This window comes from Ovis aries, chromosome 4 (genome assembly GCF_016772045.2).
Source record: "Ovis aries strain OAR_USU_Benz2616 breed Rambouillet chromosome 4, ARS-UI_Ramb_v3.0, whole genome shotgun sequence".
Classification (NCBI taxonomy): domain Eukaryota; kingdom Metazoa; phylum Chordata; class Mammalia; order Artiodactyla; family Bovidae; genus Ovis; species Ovis aries.
In genome coordinates, this window is record NC_056057.1 from 57,618,281 (window position 1) to 57,632,818 (window position 14,538).

Sequence of the window (14,538 nt, forward strand, 5' to 3'; positions counted from 1 at the left end):
TATATAAGATTAAAACACCCACTGTCAGCATTTTGATAAGTTTTCAGATGAAAAACAGTAACATTTAAATACATACACAACAGCTACCTGTTTCCGAGGAACTCCTCATTGCAAAACATACAAATGCCATGAAAGCTGTTATCATTTCGTTCTTGTTGCTGTTGCTCCAGAATTTCTTTCTGTAAAGGAAAAACAGATACGTTATGTTATCTGTAATAAATGCATAGCTAGATAGTGAAAAATGTCATGGTCTGGTTAGGAGGAAACTGGAGAGAGGCACAAAGGAAGTAAATGAACACTGATGATATTTCAAATGTCTGCATTCCTGTTCTTGTACCTAAACTCCAAGTCCATACAGTTAAATGCCGGCAGGGAACAAAATCAACACGGTCTTATCATCCTTTCCCAACTTTGTCCTTTCTCCTATCTTTATCAGTCATCTCCCAATCTCACTCTCTTCTAAAACTAAAAATGTGCTCCTTTCTGAAACTCGCAGTTTAGTTTGTAATCAAGTTCTGATCAATGTTTTTTACTTGATCTGTCTTTCATGTTACTTCTCTCCACCAATCCCAATGCTATCACCCTGAATCCAGTCTTTAGTCAGTCATTATGAGATTACTATGAGTAAGTCTCCTAGAGGGTCGGCCTGATTTTAATCCTTTTTTCTACCATATTCATCCTCTCTTTGGCAGGTAGAAAAACCTCTTAGAATTATTTTCGTGTACAATTATCTTGTTACTCTCCAATTCATATAATTTAAAATATGCACCAGTAACATCCTATTCTAGTCAAGGTGGTTCTATACATTGCTTTTCCTTGAGGTGATTTTTATTTCTCTTTGCCGTTTCATTCTTATAAATACTAACTCTTCTTTAAGATCCAAGCTGATTCCCATTTCTGCCATGTAGTCAGTTCTGAACTACAGTACAATAGTTAGAGTTCAGACTCTGACACATTAAATAGAACTAGATTTGAAGCCTCGTGTGCTGCACCCCATGGGGTTGCAAGGAGTCGGACACCACTTAGCGACTGAATGACAACTACAACTCACTTGTACTTGATATTTTATTTAACCTCTATAATACTTAGTTTTTTCAATTTTAAGATGAAAATATTACCTCACAGCACTGTTTACAGGATAAGATCAGAAATGTGTGTAAAGAATTCAGATTGCACATGTGTAAGGTCAGGCCACTCAAGATGGCTGTTCTCCTGCTCTCTGTACATCTCCTGCCTAACCAGTACTTGCTTCACCTCTATCTTACGTACAAGACTGACCATAAAAAAGGCTGAGTGCTGAAGAATTGATGCTTTTGAACTGTGGTGTTGGAGAAGACTCTTGAGAGTTTCTTGGACTACAAGGAGATCAAACAAGTCAATCCTAAAGGAAATCAACACTGAATATTCACTGGAAGGACTGATGCTGAAGCTGAAGCTCCAACACTTTGGCCACCTGATGGGAAGAGCCCACTCACTGGAAAAGACCCTGATGTTGGGAAAGATCGAAGGCAGGAGAAGTGGGTGACACAGGGTGAGATGGTTGGATGGTATCACCAACTCAATGCACATGAGTTCGAGCAAGCTCTGGGAGGTGGTGAAGGACAGGGAAGCCTAGCGTGCTGCAGTTCATGGGGTCGCAAAGTGTGGGATACGACTGAGTGACTGAATAATAACACATGACACACTCCTATACACAAGCCTCAGGCCCCAGCTAGTGATTGTTCTTATCAAAGGGGCAGTGAGGGGCACTTACTGGTCTCCTGGTAACTAAGGAGCTCATCTGACCTCACTTCCCCTATAATTGGTAACTTGCTTTACCATCATCTCTTTTGCTTGCTTTATTTTCTGAATGGATATGAAAACTCTTTAAAATTAAAAGGGAGTGCTTTATGCTGTTCTTATTTTACATCTGCATACTACTCTCCAGCTACTCTTCTAACATGAAGCTCAAAATAGGAACTTCATAAAGTCTATTACTGATTCTATAAATATTTATAGGACAGCCTAAAAAGGAGCAGTATCTAGAAGCTTAATAAATTTCATTGGTACTTCTGGAACTATATTGCCAAACATTTAGAAATATTAATCCACTGAAGAAAAAAAATTAAGCAGCTGCCACGATAAAAATCAATTCAATCAACTTCTGGTTTCAGTCATGATGAAAATAATGGATACTGGACTTCTCTTTCCCTTGTAAACTACTATAAAACAAGTTGCTTCATATATTATATCTGTTTTCAGAAAATGGATAATAGCACTGTGATGGATGAGTAAAAATAATACATTGCCAGTTTTCTGCTGGGTAGTATTTTCCAAATTGCAACACAGGGAAGTTAAACCCAAATGAAGGGTATATATCTACCTCAGTTGGTGGAGGAAAAAAAAAAAAAAAGACTGGCATTCAGCATACTTTAAAAGCAAGAGAAATTTGTGGGACAAATACTAGAGAGAAGAGAGCTTCAGAGGAAGAGCTCAAGAAACCCGGACTGGGATTCTTTGTATCTTTGTCCAAATACTGAGCTCTATACATATAGGGGTAATCCCTGGTGGCTCAGTGGTAAAGGATCCGCTGAAATGCAGGAGACATGGGTCTGATCCTGGGGTTGGGAAGATCCCCTGGAGAAGGAAACAGTAACCCACTCCAGTACCCTGCCTGGGAAATTCATGAACAGAGAAGCCTGGAGGGCTACAGTCCACGGGATCGAAAGGGTTGGACACAACTGAGTGACTAAACCACCACCACCACCACAACCACTGTATAGGACAAGACTCTGGGAGGCCTGATAGGGGAGTTTCCAGGGGCTGTGAAGCTTAATGGGGATTCTAGAAGTCACAGCACTGGACTCAGTATGTTGGAACTCTGACATACAGAATGGAGAGATCTTACTCAACACTTTAGGCACATACCAAATATAAAAGAACACTTTTTACCTCATGAAGCTTAGGGCTTTCTGTTGGTGGCAGGTGCATAGATAAGGGTAAAGGAAACAAAGGGAGTAAAGTTGATGTATCAGAAAATTTTAATTATTGCTTTTTAAGTGAATCTTACATAAAAACTGAAAGTGACAGTAAAAGTCAAATTAAAGGAAAAGCAAACCTTGATAACATGTATCAGTTCAGTTCAGTTCAGTCGCTCAGTCATGTCTGACTCTGCAACCCCATGAATCGCAGCACGCCAGGCCTCCCTGTCCATCACCAACTCCTGGAGTTCACTCAGAATCACGTCAAACACATCTCAGAGCCCTATATTTACGATTATTTTAGCAGCAACAACAAAAAACCAACAGATAATGCTCTTGAAAAAGATCACTTTAAATACTGTGCAGTAAGGCTGAGCAATACCTTCTTGGCCTGCTCCTGTTTTTGGACTATGAGACCAGTTAACACTTATTAAAATCATCTTTCTGGCTCATATTTCTCAGGCTGGTGATAATATAACCCAAAGTTGGCTAAAGAAATATTTCACTGAATATTTCCCTGGTTTTGACTCAGCACAAACTTAACACATTTCTGAGTTTAAACCACAGTGATACTAAGCCATCTACAGTTTACTTTGGCCAAATTTAAGTTTTATCAGTTTTGACCCTAATTAGTACAACCTAAGGGTAGACATCTGAAGCTGTGTGTAAATTCTTCTTAGGAGAGCCTAATTTGCATTTTGGTGAATTAGAAGGAGCATGGAACAGACAGGGCAGTAAAGCAAGAAGCCACTTTTTAATGGCAAGTAGCTAAAACTGCTCTGTTCTATTTGCATCCTTGAGCTTCCAACCATCTCTACTAATAGAACATGAGCTCCTTTATGCACAAATTATTACAGCAGAGTCTTAAAAAAACAATATAATTAAGTTTATACCCTTGGTGCAACAACAAACACACTACAAATCTGAATGCTCTCTTGAAAATCAAAATAAAATTCTCAAAGGAGAGGAGTTTATAAAACACTTGATTATCCCTTATTCATAAAAGACTGACACTTTTTATGCCAATTCCTATTAGCATTTCATATAGGCTATAAAGAGGTGGCAAGAATACACAGAAAAACTGTACAAAAAGATCTTCACGACCCAGATAATTATGATGGTGTGATCACTCATCTAGAGCCAGACATCCTGGAATGTGAAGTCAAGGGGGCCTTAGGAAGCATCACTATGAACAAACCTAGTGGAGGTAATGGAATTCCAGTTGAGCTACTTCAAATCCTAAAAGATGATGCTGTGAAAGTGCTGCACTCAATATGTCAGCAAATTTGGAAAACTCACCAGTGGCCACAAGACTGGAAAAGGTCAGTTTTCATTCCAATCTTGAAGAAAAGCATGCCAAAGAATGCTCAAACTACTGCACAATTGCACTCATCTCACACGCTAGTAAAGCAATGTTCAAAATTCTCCAAGCCAGGCTTCAGCAATACATGAACCATGAACTTCCAGATGTTCAAGCTGGTTTTAGAAAAGGCAGAGGAACCAGAGAACAAATTGCCAACATCCGCTGGATCATGGAAAAAGCAAGAGAGTTCCAGAAAGACATCTGCTGCTGCTTTACTGACTAAGCCAAAGCCTTTGACTGCATAGATCACAATAAACTGTGGAAAACTCTGAAAGAGATGGGAATACCAGACCACCTGACCTGCCTCTTGAGAAATCTCTATGCAGGTCAGGAAGCAACCATTAGAACTGGACATGGAACAACAGACTGGTTCCAAATAGGAAAAGGAGTACATCAAGGCTGTATACTGTCACCATGCTTATTTAACTTATATGCAGAGTACATCATGAGAAACGCTGGGCTGGAAGCAGCACAAGCTGGAATCAAGATTGTGGGGAGAAATATCAAAAACCTCAGATACACAGATGAAACCACACTTATGGCAGAAAGTGAAGAAGAACTAAAGAGCCTCTTGATGAAAGTGAAAGGGGAGAGTGAAAGGCTGGCTTAAAGCTCAACATTCAGAAAACGAAGATCATGGCATCTGGTCCCATCACTTCACGGGAAATAGATGGGGAAACACTGGAAATAGTGGCTGACTTATTTTTTGGGGCTCCAAAATCACTGCAGATGATGACTTCAGCCATGAAATAAAAGACGCTTACTCCTTGGAAGGAAAATTATGACCAACCTAGACAGCATATTAAAAAGCAGAAACATTACTTTGCCAACAAAGGTCCGGATAGTCAAGGCTATGGTTTTTCTAGTGGTCATGTATAGGTGTGAGAGTTGGACTATAAAGAAAGCTGAGCACTGAAGAATTGATGCTTTTGAACTGTGGTGTTGGAGAAGACTCTTGAGAGTCCCTTGGACTGCAAGGAGATCCACCGAGTCCATCCTGAAGGAGATCAGTCCTGGGTTTTCATTGGAAGGACTGACATTGAAGCTGAAACTCCAATACTTTGGTCACCTGATGTGAAGAGCTGATTCATTTGAAAAGACTCTGATGCTGGGAAATCTTGAGGGAAGGAGGAGAAGGGGATGACAGAGAATGAGATGCTTGGATGGCATCACCAACTCAATGGACATGAGTTTGGGTAAACTGTGGGAGTTGGTGATGGACAGGGAGGCCTGGTGTGCTGCGATTCATCAGGCCACAAAGAGTTGGACATGGCTGAGCGACTGAACTGTATATATAACAGCGTACTGTATATGTAAGTTATCCTAAAAAATGGAATTTATTATTGGTTATTAATTTAAAAATTCTAAAGTACTTTTTTAAGAATTCACAAGTGAGCAATGAAGGTAGGCTGCATTTTAGATCTCACTAATTTCCCAACATCTGTTTCTTATTCAGTTTCCTAGGTCTGGGATTCTTTTCTGTAATGCTAAGTGTATATTAACTTTGTAAAATAATCACAAAAAAGAATATTTTTTTGTGTATTTTCTGTGGAGGTAAAACAAATATGCAACTAGAACAGAAAAAATTACTGTGAATTACATTATAGTTGTTTTATTCTAAGAGAATTTCAGTTATTAAATTTGAACATGGATGCCTAGGTACGCATACATTCAGAAAGTTATTAGCTCTAAATAAATATCTTCTTTCATCTTGAAAAATAATTGTGTTCATTTGAAATACATGAAGTATTTCCCTAATTCATTATCACAGTCCACAAGAGATACATACTTAGAGATCCTCAGTGTTCTCAGAATACTTAGAGTAATACCTGTCAATGTATGGTTCAAGCATCTCAGCAATGAATCACTTAGTGCACTTTGGTCTTCATACTACTAAACATATAGATAACTGAGTTCCTCCCAAGATTTATGAAATCAGAATCTAAATGGGGTGGTGCTCTGGAACTTTTTTTTTACACAAGATTTTCAGTTAGCTTGTGGTAAAATTTGACTATATCTGCCTTAATGTTGAATCAGAAATAATTTCTTATACTCTAATTCTGAAGTGTTATTTTTTTTTTTTCCATGAAATGTGTATATTAGTCTCCTCAGGTTGTTATTACAAAATACCACATACTGAGTGGCTTAAACATGTAAATTTATTTTCTCATAATTCTAGAGACTCGAAAGTCCAAGAGCAAGGTGGTGGTAGGAGTCAGTTTCCTGTGAGGACCTTCTTTCTGGTCTGAAGATAGCCACCTTCTCATTATGTCTTCACATGGCCTTTCCTTGGTGCACACACAAAGAGAGAGTGAGTGAGATCCCTGTTGTCTCTTATAGGAACACTAATCCTATCAAGTCAGGGCCATAGTCATGCTCTCATTTGACCTTGATTATTTCCATAAAAGCAAATACAGCTACACTGGATGTCAGGGCTTCAACATATGAATTATGAGGAGACCCCAACATTAAGCCAAAAAAAAAAAAAAAAAGAATTCACAAGTGATAATTTTTAGAAACAGAGTTACAAAGAGAATTTTATATTGTTATGGGAAAGGAAATTAGAGGATGAGTTTTACTTTTTTTCAATTAATTGCTTTCACTTGATACAGCATATATATTTTAATAAGTACTTATTAAATCTCAACATATCTCAAAATAAATCAAAACATATAAATCAAAACATATCTCAACACTTATCTTCAAATTTTTACTTATTTATTTATTTTTGGCCATGCTGGGTCTTTGCTGCTGCGAGGGCTTTCCTTTAGTTGTGGTGAGTGGGCGCTACTCTTTAGTTGCAGTGCATGGGCTTCTCACTGTGCTTGCTTCTCTTGTTGAGGAATATGGACTCTATGGCATGTGGGCTTCAGCAGTTGCAGCACGTGGGCTCAGTGGTTGCCACTCTGGGGCTCTAGAGCACAGGCTAACAGTTGTGGCACACAGGCTTTGTTGCACTGCGGCACGTGGGATCTTCCCAGACCAGGGATCGAAATGGTATCTCTTGCACTGGTAGGCGGATTCTCTACCACTGAGCCACCAGGATGTTCAGGTTAGTTCAGTCGCTCAGTTGTGTCTGACTCTTTGCGACCCTACGGACTGCAGCATGTCAGGCTTTCCTGTCCATCACCAATTCCTGGAGTTTGCTCAAACTCACCGTCCATTGCGTTGGTGACGCCATCCAACCATCTCATCCTGTCATCCTCTTCTCCCGCCTTCAATCTTTCCCAGCATCAGGGTCTTTTCCAATGACTCAGATCTTCGCATTAGGTGGCCAAAGTATTGGAGTTTCAGATTCAACATCAGTCCTTCCAATGAATATTCAGGACTGATTTCCTTTAGGATGGACCAGTTTGATCTCCTTGCAGTACAAGGGACTCTCAAATCTGCTCCAACACCATAGTTCAAAAGCATCAATTTTTTGGCACTCAGCTTTCTTTATAGTCCAGCTGTCACATCCATACATGACTACCAGAAGAATCATATCTTTGACCAGATGGACATTTGTTGGCAAAGTAATGTTTCTGCTTTTTAATATGCTGTCTAGGTTGGTCATAGCTTTTCTTCCAAGGAGTAAGCGTCTTTTAATTTCATGGCAGCAGTCACCATCTGCAGTGATTTTGGAGCCCCCCCAAAATAAAGTCTGACACTGTTTCCACTGTTTCCCCATCTATTTGCCATGAAGCGATGGGACCAGATGCCATGATCTTAGTTTTCTGAATGTTGAGCTTTAAGCTAACTTTTTCACTCTCCTCTTTCACTTTCATCAACAGGCTCTTTAGTTCTTCTTCACTTTCTGCCCTAAGTGTGGTTTCATCTTCATATCTGAGGTTATTGATATTTCTCTCAGCAATCTTGATTCCAGCTTGTGATTCCTCCAGCCCAGCGTTTCTCAGTTAAATAAGCACGGTGACAAATAAGCAGCCTTGATGTACTCCTTTTCCTATCTGGAACCCGGCTGTTGTTCCATATCCAGTTCTAACTATTGCTTCCTGACCTGCATAGAGATTTCTCAGGAGGCAGGTCAGGTGGTCTGGTATTCCCATCTCTTTCAGAATTTTCCATAGTTTATTGTGATCCACACAGTCAAAGGCTTTGGCTTAGTCAATAAAGCAGAAGTAGATGTTTTTCTGGAACTCTCTTGCTTTTTTGATAATCCAACGGATATTGGCAATTTGATCTCTGGTTCCTCTGCCTTTTCTAAAACCAGCTTGAATATCTGGAAGTTCAGCGTTCACATACTGTTGAAGCTTGGCTTGGAGAATTTTGAGCATTACTTTGCTACTGTGTGAGATGAGTACAATTGTGCTGTAGTTTGAGCATTCTTTGGCATTGCTCTTCTTTGGAACTGGAATGAAAACTGACCTTTTCCAGTCCTGTGGCCACTGCTGAGTTTTCCAAATTCGCTGGCATATTGAGTGCAGTAGTTTCATAGCATCATTTTTTAGGATTTGAAATAGCTCAACTGGAATTCCATCACCTCCACTAGCTTTGTTCGTAGTGAGGCTTCCGAAGGCCCACGTGACTTCACATTCCAGCATGTCTGGCTCTAGATGAGTGATCACACTGTCATGGTTATTTGGATCTTGAAGCTATTTTTTGTATAGTTCTGTGTGTTCTTGCCACCTCTTCTTAATATCTTCTGCTTCTGTTAGGTCCATAATATTTCTGTTCTTTATTTTGCCCATCTTTGAATGAAATGTTCCCTTAGTATCTCTAATTTCCTTGAAGAGATTTCTAGTCTTTCCCATTCTATTGTTTTCCTCTATTTCTTTGCATTGATCACTGATCTTCACAATGATCACCAGGATGTTGGGGAAATTAAATAAATAAGTCTTGTTTAGTCTTAAGAGACAAAGCACAGCAGGCCTCTGACCTTGCTTCTAAACTGCATGGACACTGCCCTGATGTGAGTGTAAGCCTTGCAGCACCATAGATAAGATATGGGACAAATCTTGGGACTGTTGAGCCCCTGAAGTGGGTTTGGCCAACCAAGCCCCAGGCTTAACACTCAAGTTTTACAGGATAGAGAAAACAGCATTATAATGAACTAAGAGATGCAATTTGCTCACAGATTGATGATATTATCAGTTTGCATCCTGAGATTACAACCAGGAACCCAAAACTTTCTGAAGTCTCACCCACAGAGCAGACGCACTGCTTGGGAACCTTCCCCAACTAGGACTCCAGATGTGCTGTAGCACGGGATTTCCGTGCTGCATCCCCTTAAGCCTGGATGTTGGTCAACACCCAATTTGGTGATATATATCCTCTGTTGTTTCTATTCCCTATTTTCTTTTAATGTTAGTATAACATTAAAAAGTGACTTATTTTGTTAACAAATCCTTTGAACCTAAGATGAAAGTGAAAACTCTCAGCAAAACACAGGGAAGCCCTTTAATAAGTACGTATCTTAAAAGCATAGTTACATGTTTGTCACTAAGAGGACTTTTTGAGAAAAATAAGGAGATGCAAGTCAAGATATGGAAATGAACTAGAATGATAAATCCAACAATTAAGGAATCTAAGTATACTGAAGTAGAATGTAATTGTTTTTGTTTTATTCTTTAAATATATTAAGAAATAAAATAATGGCAACATGCTTTCCCTCTTGTCCACTCTAATAAAGCATACTCTATGAAGTGTCCATCTGTACATTATAAAACAAATAGGAAATTATTATTTCTTAATATAGGAACACCAAATATATACTGATATACTTTTAATCAAATTTTACTTATACATAAAATAAATCATGTGAAGATGAAAGATAAATTATTTTAATTCCATAACTATTATGTCTATAATAGCTTTCCTCATCTTGTAATCAATTCAGCAAATTAAGGAGACAGTTATCTATTTGTTGAAATTGGTTCTGCTGACAATTATGTCAAGAACACCAAATAGTTAGTAAACCTGGAAGCTATTCAAGTCAGGTAACTCGGTCACTGTCTCTTTCATTTTTTAATTGTGAAAACTTTCACAATCAGGAAAGTTGAAAGACTAGTACAATACACATCTGTATACCAAATCAGTTCAGTTCAGTTGCTCAGTCGTGTCTGACTCTTTGCGACCCCATGAACCTCAGCATGCCAGGCCCCTCTGTCCATCACGAATATCTATACTCCATAACTATTCACATTTTGCCACAGCTTCTCTCTCTCCTCCCTCCCATACACCATAGACACATATATATTTAGCACTAAACACCTCTTGCTTTGCTGAACCATTTGAAAGTAAGAAAGCTGCAGACTTCACAACACTTCACTCCTAAATGCTTCAGCATTCTTCTACTGAAAATAAGGGCATTCTCCTATATACAACCACAGTGCCACTAATAATTCCAAAGTAGTGCCTAACACCTGGGTAATACTTAAATTTCTTCAACTGCCTCAAGTATGTCTTTTACTGTTCATCTCTTCCCCAGCTCCCACCAAGACCTTCCTAGGTTCACACATTTCATTTGTTTGTTAGGTGCTCTGCCTCCAAGTCCCCACCCCCACCCAATTTTTTTTTTTAATCCAATTCCCCCACCCTCTGAATTGTAAACCACAAAATAACTAAACAGCCTGGTACTTCGACTCTGATGCCTGGAAAAGGGAAGTTTTTCACAACTCAATAATGGTCTTCTAAAGTATATGGACAATAACTGTTGAATGCAAGTACTCTGCCTCCAATGAGGTCTACTTACTCAGACCCCTTGAATGGTTAGCAAATCTAGGTGCAAGAGAGCCACATCACCACTATGCCCCTCCATCCTTATTTCCATTGCTGCTAACTTGGTATGATGAGATGAAACAATACAGAGCTTTAAGGATTTCTTTCTTCTGTAGCATACATGTTGATCACTGCTGATGAAGTATTAGGGAGGAAGAAACTGAGTGGAAGACACTTGTGACAAATACTACTACTACTACTAGGTCGCTTCAGTCGTGTCCGACTCTGTGCAACCCCACAGACGGCAGCCCACCAGGCTCCCCCGTCCCTGGGATTTTCCAGGCAAGAACACTGGAGTGGGTTGCCATTTTCTTCTCCAGTTTTCCTTTAAAATTGGAGGAAGTTACAGTTCAGTACACACAGGCAAAGTCGTATCTGATCCTTTGTGACCCCATGGACTGTAGCCCACCAGGCTCCTCTGTCCATGGAATTCTCTAGGCAAGAATACTGGAGTAGGTTGCCACTAAATAAGAACTTTTTTTTTTTTTCTTTTTTTCCCTTTTCTCCTGCCCTTCCTTCCTTTTTTCTTTTCTTTCTTTGGTATGATTGGTATTGGTTAGGATTAATGATAGCTATGTTTGAAGTCATTTACAAATAGAAAAATGTAATTTTTGGAGATGACATCGCTGATGGCACATTCAAGCCATCATTTTTGTGGTTGTATTTTTTTCTAAACAAGTCCCATACTAGGTAGATATACTAGATTTTATTCATGGATTTACAGAATAGAGGGATGAAGAGAATGTCACAGATGTTATCTGAACTGCTCAAAGTGGCTGATGAAATCAGATAAAATTTTCATTACAAAATAGGCTTGGATAAAAACCATAGTTGTAAGAATACAACATCAGCTGATGTATTAAGCAAAGAGCCATAATAACAAGCAGTATGTTTGCGTGATTTGTTTAAAATGTCAAGAATGGTAGCAAAGGGGTCAGCACATAGTGTTGCATCTTTATTCATAAGCTGAAGCAGAGGAAACATTAATGAAACGGCAGACAGAGCAGATGGTATGCAACATAGTCACAGGGGACTGACATGTAGGTAGAAAATGAAATTTGTGAGTTAGTTTGGAAATTATAAAAATCAGCCAATTTGGGAAGAAGCAATTTAGAAAATGTCAATTTAGGTAAGTATTTGTATATAGGAAAGAAAAAACTGATGCTTAAATGACAAATACAATGGAAACAGCTTGTATTAACATAAGGAAGTAAAACTAAGGTTGATGTTATTCATACGATATCAGAAACATTTCATAGATACTGACATATTAGATTCGTAATAGTTTCCTATCTGAATGGCTACACAAGTGACTATGAGAGAAAAGAGCACACTTCTAAGGTTCCCTCCCAACCAGCTCAGAGGCAGCAGTATGGCAGAACCTGCTAGGAATTCTCAGTCCAGGGGCCTAGTTGCGCTCCTCCCATAGAGAACACCATAAATCTCCCAACCAAAGTTAGAACAGCGGCCCAAAGGCTCCACAGAAAGGCTGCAGAACTCCTTATTCCTCATGCTTTCCATTTCTAGAACCATGGATTATCTCGGAGGTGTCTGGGATTATTTAATTTACACCTCCATCTTGTTGTCATAAGTATTTCAAGTGGTTATAAAACAATATAGCAGAAAAATTAGTAAAGGAAGAAAGAAAAATTAGGGTGGGATGGGCACACAAATTGAAGATTAAAAAAAAAAAAGAAATATAAATGTACATCCACACATTCAAACCTCTAGGTGCTTCAATTTTGGCTACTGGCTTTCATAGAAAAGGGAAACAGTTGGACAGGAGTTCATGTAACAAAGAGTTTTGCTGGCTTTGTCCCCTGTTCCTAGGAGACAACCTCTAAAGCCCTGGAATTCCTTGAGTGTTTGGAGTGTCTTTGTTACTCCTGGTGGGCCTTTTGACGTCACCTGATAGTTTATGCTAAATGAGATAACTCCAGGATGGGGACTGCCATGTTCAAAGACCAACATGTGATCAGTTGGCTAGGGTTTTGAACCACAGGACATCAGCCTGACTTCAGGAAGGGGAGGGGAATGGGAGTTTGAGTTCAATCATGTGGTCAGTGAGTCAATCAATCAAACTTAATGGAGTTTCAGCAAAAAGTCTAGACACCAAAGCTCAGGTAAGGTTTCCTGAGTGTGTATTGTTATACACTGATGTATCAGAAGAGCAATACATCCCTGGGGATGATGAAAGCTTTGTGTTTGGGGTTCTCCCAGACCTTACCCTATGTATCTCTCTGGCTGGTTCTGATTTGGACTTATTTCTACAATAAAATCTGTAATAATAAACGTAGGCTTTCCTGAGCTTTCTGAGTTATTATAGCAAACTAATGAACCTGAGGGGGCATAGTGGGAACCTCTTGAATTTGCAGCCAGCTGGTCAGAAGTGAAGGCAGCTTAGGGAGCCCGCAATTGTGGCTGCTGTTTGGAGAGATGATAGTCTTGTGAAGCCTGGCCTAACTCTGGGAAGTCAGAAGCCATTAATAATAAGTATACTATGTGATAGAATGGGCAATATACTTAGAATGTGTATGTGTGTTAGTTGCTCAGTAGTGTCTGACTCTTTGTGACCCCAAGGACTGTAGCCCACCAGGCTTCTCTGTCCATGGAATTCCCCAGGCAAGAATACTGGAATGGATTGCTATTCCCTTCTCCAGAGGAACTTCCCAACCGGGAGACTGAACTCTGGTCTCCTGCATCACAGGCAGCTTCTTTTACGTTTTGAGCTATAGTGAAGTCCATATACTTAGAACAAAGAGACCAAACAAAACAGACTGTGTCTCATATTGATTCTTCAAAGCCAGCTATCATGCCAAAGCATATCCCGAAACTTAGTGAAAGCGATGCAGAGGGGTAGGGTAAGAACCATGAGGATACAATAGATAGCTGTTTCCTTCTGACTGGAGGTCGACAGTTTAAGACTTCCTAGAAAAACTGTGACCTTCCCTAAAAAAATTTTCCCTGAACATGGCTTTTATAAATACTGGTTGATAATATTCTCAACTTTGTCCTTCCAGTCAAGTAGCTTGACTGTTGCTTTTCTAAGCTGACTTGGATGCGCAGCCACTGGCCTTAGAAGGCAACTGGGAGACATCTGAGTTGACTCTGTCTTATGAAAGCTGCAGAGTCCTAAACATGAACAGGAGTTGACATGGAAAGTCATTTAACTCTTTGTCAAAAATGACTCAAGGGGACAGACACACACTAGATAAAAAGAGTCCCCTAAAAAAATCATTTTTATTCCCCATCTCACCCCCCTAACACCAACTACTAGCCTCCAAAGTTGTACCTCATTTATCATGGTCACAATTTTTAACACAGATTAAAGTTTAAAGAAGGTGTCACCAGTTGCCCAGCCCTGATTTTGGGGAGGGGGGGGTAAGTTGGGGGCTGTCAGGAATGTACCCAAAGAACACCTGCCAATGAGTGACATAATTTGTTAGCACATCCTCCAATGACAAATTTCCAACAAAATGTATACCAAGGTACATTAAA

The 14,538-nt window shown here is 39.5% G+C and overlaps 1 protein-coding gene across 1 annotated transcript in view; it reads right to left on the reverse strand.

Moving 5' to 3' along the window:
- ZNF277 (zinc finger protein 277) overlaps window positions 1-14,538 on the reverse strand; it is a 141,405-nt gene that overhangs the window by 24,968 nt on the left and 101,899 nt on the right. Inside the window, exon 5 of the mRNA XM_004007882.5 lies at window positions 88-179. Coding sequence (XP_004007931.1) covers window positions 88-179 — 92 coding nt within the window. The remainder of the gene's footprint in view (window positions 1-87; window positions 180-14,538) is intronic.